The 14,565-nt window shown below is 42.9% G+C and overlaps 1 protein-coding gene across 1 annotated transcript in view; it reads right to left on the bottom strand.

The window, feature by feature from the left end:
* Window positions 1-11,755, bottom strand: part of SDC2 (syndecan 2) — a 114,452-nt gene extending 102,697 nt beyond the window's left edge. Inside the window, exon 1 of the mRNA XM_037802915.1 lies at window positions 11,244-11,755. Within this exon, the coding sequence (XP_037658843.1) occupies window positions 11,244-11,303 (60 nt within the window). The 5' untranslated portion in view covers window positions 11,304-11,755. The remainder of the gene's footprint in view (window positions 1-11,243) is intronic.
* Between the last annotated feature and the right edge of the window lie 2,810 nt (window positions 11,756-14,565).

The following is a 14,565-nucleotide window of genomic DNA, read 5'->3' as shown; positions in this document are numbered from 1 at the left end:
AACAGTCCTATCACCACAAGAATTCCCCATGCTGTCCTTTTATACCTACTTCCTACTACAGTTCCACCACCACCATTCCTAAATCCTAGCAACCACTAATCCATTCCCCATTTCTATACTTTTGCCATTTCAAGAATGTTACATAAATGGAATAATATAGTGTGCAACCTTTTGGGATTTGCTATTTTTCACTCTGCATAATTCCCTATAAATTCATCCAAGTTGTTCCATTTATCAATACTCTTGTCTTTATTGTAGTGTAGCATTTCATGGTATGGTTGTATCAAAATTTGTTTAACCGTTCACCACTTGAAGGACAGCCAGGCTCTTTCCAGTTTGGGGCTTTTACAAATAAAGCTGCTATGAATGTTAGCCTACGGATGTTTTGCAAACATAAGTTTTCATTTTTCTGGGATAAATGCACAACAGCAAAATTGCTGGGTCATGTGGCAACTGCATGTTTAATTTTATAAGAAACTGTCCAACCATTTTTCAGAGTTCCTGTACCATTTTATATTCCCACCAGTGATGTATGAGTGATTCAGTTTTCTGCATCCTTGTCAGCATTTGGTGGTGGTACTATTTTTATTTTAGTTATTCTGATAGGTGCATAGTGATAACTCATGCTGTAGTTTTAATTAGGATTTCCCTAATGGCTAATGAGGTGGAACATGTTTTAGTGTGCTCATTTGCCATCTGTATATCATCTTCAGTGAAATGTTTCTTTATGTCTATTGCCCATTTTCTAATTGGATTGTTTGCTTTTTCACCACTGGGTTTTTCAAGTTCTTTACATATTCTAGGTACAAGTTCTTTGTCAGATATGTGATTTGCAAATATTTTCTCAGTCTCTGTTTTGTTTTCTCGCCCTCTTCACGGGGTCTTTTACAGAACAAAATTAGAAGTGACTTATCTCTCTGTAAAGTGTATGTCTTTGCTTAGATAATAAAATCAGAATATTTGGCTAGGGCTTATAATCGCTTACTAATTAGGTTAATCCTAACATTTCTCCAGTCACACACTGAAGCACAGAAAAAAATAAATACTAAAGACAGAAAATTTCTCTAGTTCAACTCCATCATTTTATAAACAGGGAATCTGAGGTCCCTTCGGGGTTCAGATAGTTAGTTTACATCTACGCAAAAACCTCACTCTGGCCCTGACTTAAAAGGTTGTATGTTCATTGTACTGTTTATATATTTAATAATAAATAATATTAAAATGCACATTTATTTTTTCTCTTTTATAAGAACTTAAAAATAATAATTTTCCTTTAATAATTTGGTATAATGTTCCATGTGTCATTCTACCATGAAATAAAATTCTATAAAAAAACAGGTAATTAACTATTTTATTACAACTATACATACTCCTTGGATACAGTACTATTTATAATTAATATACCTGTATAATCATAAGAAAACAAACATCAAAATGCTTTGTAAAGGGCACATTTACTGCATCTTTGTGATACTTTTCACAAAACAGGTTCAACATTAAAGGAGAGAAAATGTTAAAACATATCTTGTCTTTTGTAACATTTCTCTATAGCTTGAAGTCCAAGACATAAACTGGCCATCACATTATTGACTGCATACTAGATGTCTTCATCCTGTTGACGTGAAATTCAGCTGGGAAATCTCCAAAGACTTCAAGGATTCTTGCCACCTCTCTGTCCATCGAACTTTTTGAGACACCCAAGAAAAACAGACATTCACAATTCAAGTTCACCAGTATCCTTTCCTATTCAGAGGCAGAGTCACCCCTCTAGCTTTGTTGCTAGAGCCAATGCTACCGAGAAACAGACTTGTCAAAATGCAAGTGAGATCACCCCTGGGTGATGTCATCAACACGGCGACATAAGCAACGACTGAAAACTCTTTTCCAAAGATTCAATGAAAAGAAGGACAATTCTGAATTGTTTGAAACTCTGGAAGAGGATATAGACTGGAGAAGGACCCTGCAGATGTCGAATTGAAGAAGGAGAAGAAATATCAGGTAGGACTCTTCCGTCCCAGAGCAGCCCTCCCCCTCACGCAGGCTCAGTGTGGGAAGGGCACAGAATCTGTAGACGGGAACCCTCCCACCAGGGGCACAGATTTCAAAATTTCTCACAGCAGTGAGACATACCCCCACTGTTTGAAGACCCAGAGGACATGGGAGGACAATTCAAGGCCCAGGTCAGTGAAGGACAAAGAGACTGAGAAAATGTGGACAGAGACTGTGTTTCCAGCCCTGGGTCTGAAAACCCTTCCCCCAACCTTGAGGGAAGTAGCAGCCAGCAGCCGTTTCCTTTCCTTGGGGATGGCTGGAGTACTGAGTATGCTGAGGGAGGACTCTACCATTCTCGTAGCCCCACATCGAGCCAGAATTTGGCCAGCAAAGTGAGGGCATAGGAATCCCACAGTTTCAGCTCACCTGCGTAGACACAGCCTGTACTGGAGCAAAGCAGCCTCTGAAGATTATTAAGTCACTGAACTGAGCCATCTGCTGGACAGTCCAGAAAGCACAAGGGAATAAAACCCTTTTAAAAAGATGCTTCAGACCCTTTATTAGGAACACAGGAACTGTTCTACTTGCCCTGTACATAAACCCAGACTAGTTTTGGCTGAGAAATACAGACAATCCAACTGTCAAAGCAGGCTCTAAAACAAACCCAGGTCTTACTGACTGGCAGAAAACAGAGCACCACTGGAAGCCAGCAGATCTATATTAGCACACACACTAACTTGCTGGGGTGCCCGGTGCCTACCTCCCATCCCTGTGGCAGGCCATGGTAGGCACCTAATTTGGGGGTAAGACTGGGGGGCAGAGACAATCTGACAAAAGGCCAGTGAGAGAAATAAAGAAATATAGAGCTCAAAGAAAACCCAAGGGAAAAGAGAGAAAACAACCTCCAGAATAAACTAATCAAGAAAATCAGATGTCTAAACAGCAAAAAATCATAAGCCACACCAGGAAACATGAAGATATTGCCTAGTCAAAGGAACAAATTAACACCACAATTGAGATTCAAGAGTTGAAACAACTAATTAAAGATGTTCAAACATATCTTCTAAATCAAATCACCAAGTTAAAAGAAAATGTGACAAAAGAGATGAAGGATATAAAGAAGACACTGGGTGAACCTAAGGAAGAATTTGTAAGCTTGAAAAAACAAATGGCAGAACTTATGGGAACTTATGGGAATGAAAGGCACAATACAAGAGATGAAAAACACAATGGAGACATACAACAACAGACTTGGAGAGGCAGGAGAAAGGATTACCGAATTAGAGGACAAGACATCTGAAATCCTACACACAAAAGACCAGATATGGAAAAGAATGGAAAAATATGAAGAAGGGCTCAGGAAACTAAATGACAACATGAAGTGCATGAATATACATGTTATAGGTGTCTCAGAAAGAGAAGAGAAGGGAAAGGGAGCAAAAAGAATAATAGAGGAAATAATCAATGAAAATTTCCCAAATCTCACGGAAGACATAAAATTACAGGTCCAAGAAGCGCAGCATACCCCGAACAGAACTGATCTAAATAGACCCACTCCAAGACACTTACTAATCAGATTGTCAAATGTCAAAGACAAAGAAAGAGTTCTGAAAGCAACAAGAGAAAAGCAATCCATCACATACAAGGGAAGCTCAATTAGACTAAGTGTGGATTTCTTAGTATGTTGAGTGAAATAACCCAGAAATGAAAAGAAAAACATTACAATGCCTCACTAATACGGACTAACTATAATGTACAAACTCTGAGAATTGAACCTGAGAGCACAGGTTATCAGGGGAAGTCTTACTGTAAAGGTTCCTGGATTGTAAGCTGTTATAGCAGTTACATCTATTCCCTGAGCTGTAATGGCTATTTCAAAATTCTGAGATACTGAGCTCTTTGTGTATAACCTGGTTGGACCCTGGAACTTCTGGTATCTGTGTGACACCTAAGACTCAGAGCCAGAGTTTGGCAGCTATGAATGTCAGCATTACCTTATACAGCAAATGTTAAGGAGTCTGAAAAAAGAGATCAGACTTCAATTAGAGATATGAACGAAATGGACTTGGTTAGGACTAAAGTAAATCAGACTGAAGGGTAAAGGACAATATTGACTGTGTTTATAAAACTTCAACTTCTATGTGAGACCAAAGGAAGAGATGTTTATTAGGTGCAAATTCTGTATTTTTTGTTAACACACTATGTAATTTAACTTGTATGGTCAGGTTATTCAAACATCAAAATTACACTGAACTTTGAATAGGGAGTGAAATCTGGTTGGTTTGTTTAGGTTAGTGTGAAGCCCCAATACATCCCAGAGTAATTTGGGCAGAGAATAAAAATGTATTTGCAAAGCTCCCTTGAGGGGGGAAATGTGGAAATATCTAACTTCCCCATCTGAGGAGTTAATGATATTCTCACAAGCATTGGGGATTACCAATTTAGAAGGCCAAGTCCTCGATCTTGGGCTTGCACTTATGAAGTTTGTTACTGCAAGGGAGAGGCTAAGCCTACTTAAAATTGTGCCTAAGAGTTGCCCCAGAGAACCTCTTTTGTTGCTCAGATGCGGCCTCTCTCTCTAAACCAACTCTGCAGGTAAACTCACTGCCTTCTCCCCTATGTGAGACATGACTCCCATGGGTGCATATCTCCCTGGCAACGTGGGATATGATTTGTGGGGATGAGCTTGGCCCTGGCATCATAGGATTGAGAAAGCCTTCCTGACCAAAAAAAGGAAGAGAAATGAAACAAAATAAAGTTTCAGTGGCTGAGAGACTTCAGATGGAGTTGAGAGGTCATTCTGGACATTGTTCTTATGCATTAAATAGATATCTGTTTTCAGTTTTTAGTGTACTGGAATAGCTAGAAGGAAATACCTGAAACTGTTGAACTGCAACCCAGTAATCTTTACTGTTGAAGATGACTGTATAATTATGTAGCTTACACTGTCTTACCCTGGGATTGTGAAAACATTGTGGTTCACACTCCTTATATCCAGTGTATGGACAGATGAGTAGAAAAATGAGGACAAAAAGTAAATGAATAATAGAGAGGGATGGGGGGTATGGGATGTTTTGGGTGTTCTTTTTTACTTTAACTTTTATTGTTATTCTTTTTTGTGTGTGGTAATGAAAATGTTCAAAAATTGATCGTGGTGATGAATGCACAACTATATAATGGTACTGTGAACAACCGATTGTACACTGTGGATGACTGTATGGTTGGTGAATATATCTCAATGAAACTGAATTTTAAAAAATACAATTGAGATTTTTAGTAGCAGGATCTGAAGCTCAAACTGCTAAAAGGAGTAAATTTCATGCATTTCTCTACCCTTAAACAATAAAAACGTCCCCTTTCTCTTCCCCCATCTCCCCAATATTCACTCACCACCCTGGTCACCTCATTTCAGATGACCAGCCAAATGCCAGCATGTCAGACACACCTGATTCTACCCTTCCAATATGCTAGCATCTCAATCCAGCCAAAGCAAACTGGAGGACAGCATTAACATACTCCAATGCCAAGACAGGACTTTATACCAATGTCTTGGTTATTCCTTGCACCAACAATGCAATGTTGATGAAACTGAGGTCTAGGAAAGGATAAGCTGGCAAACCAGCCAGATTTGCCCTCAGGGGTGGGGGTCGGGGTGTTATATTCAGTTGACCCCATGCCACACTGCTCCAGTGCCCAAAGCAAAACCAAGCTTCCACATGCAGTCTCGGCCGATCCCAGACTAACTGTCCTGGAACCAGGAACCTGGGCACCTGCACTCAGATGCAGAGCATCAACAGGTGTCCAGTGAGCTCCCAATATGAGCTCAGTATTGCATGGGGTGGGGGTTGGGGGGCTGTCAAAGTCAAAGGTGTGAAAACATGGCCCCTCCTCTCAGATAGCTCCAATCTTGATGGGAGACAAAACTCACCTCTCTACAAAAGTTAGAGGAGTGAGAGCCCTTAAAGAACATCTTATCCAGAACCCTCATTTCATAGCCAAGAAAACAGAGGCCACGAGAAGGAAGGGGAAAAACAAACAAACAAAACTACTTAGCACCTTGTGTACCACAAATACTATTCATATGTTCCACCATTTTACCCTCACCACAGTTAGGTTACAAAGGCACTCTTAGGTCCAATTTACACACAAATATGCATACAGTTTTTAAGTGACATAGAGTTCAATGGTCCAGCATGTAGTAAGTGGCAAAGTGCCAGCATTTAACATAGACTTGTCCACCACCCAAGGCCAAGTTCTTTATGCTCTACTCTGGTTCCCAGGGTCACATAGCTACTGTGGGAACCCTAGTAGTAATACAAAATAGCAGGTAATTAAGGGTTAAGGTGTGTGATCTAGATCAGTGCTTCCCAAATGTAGCTGATTCATGAGAAGTATCTGAAATGCTTTTAAAAATACAGATCAACATGCCACCCCACCATCCCCACCCACCCATGCTTCTGATTGCATAGATCTAAGTGAATCTTTGAGATCTGTACTTTTTACATACTTACTAGGTGATTCTGATCATCAATCTTAGTATTTACAGAATAATCAAAACAAAGGCTGCATCAGTCATGAGAATCTATGTGAAACTCGGATTTGAATCAATAGAATTTAAAAGGAGAAATACTGAAGGGGCGGCTATATCCAGTGTTCACAATAGTGAGACCAGTCAGCCAGAGCCAGCAGCCAGACATGATGGAGAGTGATGAAATGGGGATAACTAGGAGGCAACCCTATTATGGGGCATCTTATAAATCTGGCAGAGGCGTTTAGACTCCACACCACGATAACAAGGAAACAGGGAAGATTTCTGGCCCATGGGGGACATGGCCAAAGAAGCAGAGGATAAACCAAACAGCAAGCAAGCATCTGGGTCCAGGTAGGACAACTGCAAGGCTGCTGATATAATAAAGGCATGAAATGGCACAATTCCAAGAAAGAAAAAGCAAAAAAGAAGAGAAAACAGTATGGATCACTGGCACGAAAGCCCCAAGAAGGTGGGGGTGGGGGTGTGGGGTGCCTGGTTCACTCACTGCTATATCCCAAGCACCTAGGAGGTGCTGAATAAATATTTGTGAAATGAATGGACAGATTTGAAGATGAACTGAACATGGAAATAGACAAAAAGGAATGAGTCAAGGATTTCTTTAATATTATTGCCCAAGGACTAGAATTAAAGTGATAATACTGGCACAGCTGACCAAAAGAATTAAATAGGAGTAGCTAGTTTTCAGCAAAGGCTCTCACAGAGAGCCTTGAGACTTAATTCCTAAACCCCACCCTCCCCACCCCCTCGCCCAAGTTAAGTATAAAACTCAAGACTTCACTAATGGCAGATTTTCCCTTTCTTCCTTTTAAAGAGAAGTTTTAAGCTCTGACGATCACTACTTAAAAATCCCAGGAAACAGTTTTCAAGTTAAAATGAGAAGTACTGGAAATAATGCACTACAATGGACAAAACTTTATTTTGGCTTCTTGTCCATGAAAGAATTATGTGATTTTGAGACACCGGAATGTACTGCTAACAGTGGTGTGAATGGCAGGCCTTCTTCCTTGGGAAGAAAAAAGTGACAGGCAAGATCCTTTAGTTTGATTTTTTGGTAACAGAGGAGGGACAATCTAGTGAGAATCTAAACTCAGATGGCATTCCTCATGGAACCTCTTGGACCACTGCCAGCAGACAGGCACTAGCACCCTGGCTTGACCCTACTCCCTATAAAAATAATGACAGAGAGGGTTGGGCTCAGTACAGCTGGCTAAGCCTTGGGGGCCTTGCCAACCTAAAGAGATTTCAGCCTGGCTTCCAGCTGGCCATTCAGCTCTGGAGGCTTTTGGAGACTTGATAATTTGTATCTCTCTCTTTCTCTCTCATACACACACAAACACATGCACAATTTGGTGGTTTTCTGGCAAAGTTTAAAAGTAGTTCTGCCCAGGGAAAAAAATAGATGATCTTTTGAAACCCTTGCCAAAATAATGATTATCCAAGGCGCCATGCAAGTGATCATGTTGCACAGTCCCCACCAGGCTGCCATTCAAATGGTGAGCACCATCAAAACTTGCTATTTCAAGTCCCAGAAGTGTGAGATGGGGGACATGCTCAAATTCCTTCTTGGACACCCACCTTCCGCAAGCCTGATCTTTTAAGATCTTTCTTAAATGACGACTACGTACTTCTAATAGCCAACCAACAGAGAAAGAATCCTTGTTTCTATTAAATTCTCTAGCAAAACTAATTGGTTTCATTCCTAGAACAGCCAAAATATATTTTTTAAAGAATGGCAAAAGGCTGCTGTATGATTTCAATTTTTATTTTCCTTTCTAATGCAAACTTTCCAAAGACAGCCTTTCATGACACACTGGGTCTAAATGACTTGACAGTTTCTTTTAATTTACAGACATTCAAACATACGTATAAAATTCCACTAGTTAAAAACACTTCCTTTTTCTTAAAAATATTTCTAGTTCAAATTATGTGTTTATAGCAGTTTGCAATATATTACTTCTAAAGAAAAACAGTCATTAAAAAAGAAAAAAAACTGGGTAGAAAAACAGCAGCATATCACTACCGCCACACTCAGTCAGTCTTTCCCCTTGCACAGTGTTTCAGCAGTGAAAGTCCTAATCTGCCGGTGGAAAGTATGAATGCATCACCATGAACATGCTTTCCCTGGCTAAGCACTGGCTGCTGTGTTCTAGTGTCCACAAAGGAAGAGCCGCCAGTTCCTTTTCACAGTCTTGAGGCTTAGTTCTTAAGAACCTCTTCTCCTTCCCCCATCCCTCACCCCCCCCCACCCACCCCCACCCCCCCGCCCAAGTTAAGTATAAAATTCAAGACTTCACTAATGGCAGACTTTTTCCATTTCTTCCTTTTAAAAAGACGTTTTAGGCTCTGATGATCACTACTTAAAAATCCCAGAAAACAGTTTTCAAGTTAAAATGAGAAGTACTACAATGGCTACATTCTTTTAAATGAACTCTTTCAACTCCATGTTTATTTCTGTTGCAATACATGAAACACATAGGTATGAAAGGTAATTTAAATGGACTATTTGCCACTCCGGGCTTTGAAAAAGCTTCTGGAAGAAAAGACTGACTCACTGCCCAACAAAGATTCTCTGCTATCACCTCTAAGTTGACATTTAAAAAAATATCTAATCACCCTTTTGGATGGTATTCCAATTACTGAAAACAGAATCTTCCACAGTAAAGCAACTGACACCAAAAGCATTCAATTCTGACCAGAACAAACAGACCATACTGATAAATATTATAACCCCAAAGATACAGATTTCAGGGGAAGGGTGTCAACTGGAGGAGGACAGACACAGTTTAGCCAAAAAGCTTCCTGCAAGGAGCACTGTCACATTTATGCAAAAGCCCAGACCGGCAGAAGATAAGAGACATTCTTTCCCTAGAATCCCAAAACAGGAACATCTCCTAAACAAATCACTGAAACCCACTGAACAGGACTCCGAAAAAAAAAAAAGGTCCTCTTAACTCTGTACAGCTTTTTAGGCAGCCTCCCTTGAAAACCCTGAGATGAAGTGTTCCCTTTTGCTCTGTTTTGCAACAAGATGAGCAATAACGTTTATCTGAAATAAACAGAGAATCTGTCCCTTTTTGTGTACAATGAGTCAAAGTTCATGACTAGCTGGGAGATTACTAACCCCAAAGGATTAAACCATCATTTGCCAAGAGAAATAATTTATAAGGCTCAGCGCTCTGTTTTACAGCCTGAACACCCAAATAACTCATCTATTCTTTATTACTTACAATTCTAGATGCTCTCTAACCCTGGATAAGGTTTGGGGATCTGCTAGTACGCACACACTCCCACACAGATTAAAAATGCCCATCCACTACCCAAAAGCTTCCCAATCCTAAACTGGCTCACCTCAAAAAGGGGGAGTGGGGAAAAGTAAGACCCCCAATGGCAAGGGGGTGAAAATCACAAAACAACTTTACAGTGAACGTAATTTTTCTTGGAAGAAACAGTTCAGTTAATTAGAAATGAACAAATTATTAAGAGGCAAAGGGAAGGAACACTGACGGCTAGGAGAGGTAGAAGAAGCCGCACTTCCTAGCCTAGCCCCCAAACTACACCGAGGCCGCAGGCGGAATCCCGGCGCTTGGGCTTCCACTTGGCTGGCGTGAGCTCGGGGCGCACAGGTAGGGTCGCCGAACAAGGAGAAGCCTGGGGGGCAGTTCCCTTTAGAGGGCGCTCATTGGGCATTAAGGAAACAAGCTACGGCCCCAGAAATGCAACCCAAACCGAGGAAAAATCAACTTCCCTTTACCGGGGCCGGGAGGAGATTCGCTGCCCGCAAGGCGGGCCGGTTAAGGCCGGAGAGGGCGAATGTGGCCGGCGGGGTTCCCTCCGCTGGCGGAGAAAGGACCCAAAGGCCGAGCGCAGTTCACAAGCACCCCGTCCGGTCCCTACATACTGCACTCCGGTGCAAGTGGCATTAAAATGTCTTCCAGCCACGAAGGCCCCGCGGGCGGCCCTCCGCCCGCAAAGGGGGAGGGAGGTCGCCAATGGACTCCAGAGGCCGGCACCCGGGCACTAACCCGTGCGTACCGCGCACCCCCGCGTTCTCCTGCGGGACCGCCGACCGCGCCTCGGCGGGCAGTTTCCACGTCCTGGCCGCTACCTCGCCCCAGCCAGAGGGAAAATCAAACAAAAGAACTTTTGCAAACTTTCCTCTCAGGGTAATCGCAGGTTTCTTAAATCTGGGGCCCATCTCCCCAGAACTTGCATTCTGTATAGCGGGAAAGGTAGCGTGGAGAAATGGTATGCGGAGGAAGGGGCCTCCAAGTTTCAGCTCATCCCTGGGTCTCGGAGAGCGCGCAGAAGTGTCCTGTTCCCTCGGGAGTTCTGCTCGGGCTCAAGTCTCCGGCCACCCCCCTCGATCCTTCCTAGGCCACGCAGCAAGACACCCTGAGAGCGAAGAAGTTGGGAGTGACTTCAGTAACCTCTGCAGTTGGACAAAACTGCGACTCTCGCGCCCCCATCCCGGGGGGCGTCGCAGCAACTCAAGCGAACGGCGCTTTTCTGCAAGGGAAGGGAAGGGGGAAAGGGGTGGAGAAGCCAGCGCATTTGTCCCAGCAGCTCCTCGGGGACCAGTGAAACGTCTGGGGATGTGATCCCTCAGGTGACGCTCCCCGATTCCCCGTGAGCGCCGCGGGCTCCCCTCGCGACCCCAAACACCTTGAACCGTACGCACGATCCTAGCTGGCCCACTCACCGACTCCGCCGACACGCAGGCCACCAAGCCCAAGGTGAGCAGGATCCACGCGCGCCGCATATTCCTTGGTGATCGGTTGTTCCCAGCCTCCGCTTGCAATGAGGGTGAAATGAAGCCTCCTGCCCAGCGCCCCACGCGGCTCGCAAAGAGGGATCCGGAGCCGAGCAGCAGCGACAGCGACAGCGGCCACGGCTCGGGGCTCAGGGGTGCTCGCTGCCTCCTCCTGCGCCTGCTCCTGCCGCCCGCGGCTGCGCCCCGGGAACGCGGCGCCTTCTCACTTGTTGGTTTCTGGACTCCCGACGAGGAGTTGTTGCTCTCGGGAGGTTTTCTGGAGCTCTTTCTCTGCTGTTGTTTTATTCCTCCGCGGACTCCTTCCCCGTATCACGCCTTAGTTTCTGATTTTAAGGAATAAATTAGAAGGCTTGAAATAAGGATGGAGCTGAAGTTTAGGGGCGGTGCCGTTGGGGCGCGCGGTCCGCCGGGCTGGAGCTCCCGGAGTATCTGGAGAGAAGCGCGTCGTAGCTGGGCTAGTGGCTCCGCGGCTGCGCCCCTCCTCCTCCTCCTCCTTCCACCGCCGCCTCCCTCCGGAGTCCTCCTCCTCCTCCTCTTTCCTCCCCCTCCCTCCCTCCCTCCCTCCCTCCAGAGCCTGCTTCTCCCAGCTCCTCTGGGCGTCTGGGTGAGAGGAGGCGGCAGTGTGATTCCCAGTTAAACCCGGGAGAAATTCCTACAGGATTACGCCCCGATTGGCAGCTCCGAGGGCCAGTGGGCGTCTGCGGCTCCGCGCTGTGGCTGCTCCCGGTCTGCTGGTCCAGAAACCAACGCTCCTTCATTTCTCGCCCCCTCTTTCCCTTCTCTCCCTCCCCCTACCCCCCTCTTTTCCTTTCTCGTCTTCCACGCTCTTCTCTATTTTCTTTTCTCTTTCTCCTTTCCTTCACGTTCACATTTCTCTCTCTAGATACGAGAGAGAGATTTAGCTTTCTGCCAGCGAGAATTAGAGCAGTAAAAAGAAAACCGCTTTGAGGGTTTAAAAAAAAAGGAAGTTGACAGAGGCTTCCAGGCAAAGTGAAGATTTCCTAAATCGCCAATTCATGAAAATTGTATCTTAAAGGAGAGGACACTTAATAAATGTGTATTAAATGTATTTTTCACACTGACCCTAACTCTCCTTCCCCTTCCAAAATAATAATAACAATAAGAAGAAGAAGAAGAAGAGGAAGAAGGAGAAGAAGAAAAAGACAAAGGCTCCTGTAAACCCTAAATGCAAATTTCAAAGCTCATAATTTCATTAGGGACTTAAATACCATTTCTGCCTCACAAACAGCTTAAGCCCCTAAAGCATTTTATAGACTCCGTTTCACCATAGAAGTGTCAAGGTTTGAAAGTTACAAACGGGGCAGTTTGATAAGAAATTGAATAGAGACCCAGATTTAAGAGAACTTCAAAGTAAGGAGGGCTAAAGTAATTTCTAGTTTGAAGAAAATAATGAGCATAACTGATATGAAATATTTTGTTATGAAGTTATTTTATTTCTTTCAATTCAGTGTCTATGATGTACCGAAGAACATGGCTAATGAATATTCCCTTCTGGTTTCTACCACCATCTGCCTCTGTGACATATGAAGTAAATGAATTATGAAGCCATTCTGCTCCTAGAATGCCCATTCCAGGAGACCCAGGTACCCTTCTGTCTTGTTCCCCAATGTATTCCCACTGCTGGCACATAAAGGGCATACAGTACATATCTCTTGAATAAATTTTGCTATAAAATTCAATCTATACTGAATAAGAGTATTTAAAATACATATATAGTCTTTAAAATACATATATAGACATCTGTAGTTACTGGGCCATGGTAATTTTTTTAACTTAGTCTTAGAGTAAAATATAGTCATATCCTAAATGAGAGTTGCAAAGTCCAAGTAATCTATCACTGTAATAAATCCCAAAGAAAGAAATTCATAGAACTGGAAAGTTATACCTCAAATTGGAGACATCTATTTCTTTGTTTTAAGGGCCAACTACCAAGCTCCAAGTGTCCTTGGGTAAATCTAAGGCATTGGCAGCCAAAAAGATAAAATGGAGAAATAGAAGAGTAGGCAAAGGAGAATGAAAAGAAAAGAGCAGGAGGCTGGAAGTTATAATATCAAATGCTTCTGTTTCCTCAGAAGATGGTCTGGCACCTGCACCCTACCTGAGGCCAGCATGCTCTTTGGAAGAATGAACTATAGCCATATTTTTAAGGTGGATTATTATGGGTTGAAGAATTTTGTGACATGGGGCAACTTCTCATAGGAGATCCAAGGGAAAATGTGTGGGAAAAATACAAAGAACCATAAAATGTTTACTCTTCCCCCATAGGGACCTAGTCGGCTTTCAAGCCATCAGGCAAGGCCATACCCCTATCATCCCCAACAGTTAAGAATCCATCGAATAAATTAGAATTCCAATAAAATGGGGAAATGTACCATTTGCTGGCTCTGACAGCTAGTGCTGTGTATTGGGGCATCCACCTAGCATGAAGCAAGGTGACTGCTCTCTGATTCAGCTTGAGCTGAATGAATAAAATGAATAAAGCAGATAAATCTGTTGAAAGTATATATCTGTCCCTTCATCAAAGACATACCCCAAGGCCCTTAGTGTCTATGAGACTCTCAATGACTTCTTGTTGGATTTTTCTTCAGATGAGAATTTGGCTTTCAGGGTATATACACTAAATGTATTTGGTACCTCTTTGAGAGTCACACAATCCCAAGTTTTGATATGATAACAAATATTCAAGATCTTGTGTTCAAATGCAGTAACAGATGCGGCAACAAAGGACAATCTGATGGTGCAAAAAGCACTAATCATGAAAGCACTTACAGAAGAGCTGGCTACAAATACCTTGTCTACATTAAGTGGGGAGTGAGTTGGGGGAATGTGGGGGTTTGGGGGGAGGGAGTAGAGGAAAGATGATGTCCACTAATGTTAGTCAGGAACAAGTCTAAACTTGGAGATGACAAGGGCCTTTTTGTGTGTTTGCTAACTGAACTTTTTTTAACTGATGGGAATCAAATTCTGTAGAATTTTGGGAGTCTACCTAATAGTTAGTAGTATAGCTCGTGACTAGCACCTAAGAGTCCCTGGCTAATAGGCGTTTTCCGATTCACCAGTTTGAGGTTGTGCTCTGAGGGACACAGCAAATAAAATAGTTTAACCAACCAAATAGCTTCACTGCTTGCTAAAAGAACTAGCAACTTAACTCAAGAATCTCAGAGGAAAATATAAAATATTGACAGAAATATAGACTAAGATGCAGATATGTGGAAAGCAGGAATTAAAG

This window comes from Choloepus didactylus, chromosome 14 (assembly GCF_015220235.1).
Source record: "Choloepus didactylus isolate mChoDid1 chromosome 14, mChoDid1.pri, whole genome shotgun sequence".
Taxonomy (NCBI): Eukaryota; Metazoa; Chordata; class Mammalia; order Pilosa; family Megalonychidae; genus Choloepus; species Choloepus didactylus.
Note: the sequence above shows the minus strand (reverse complement) of the source record. Positions and strands in the feature narration are given on the sequence as shown.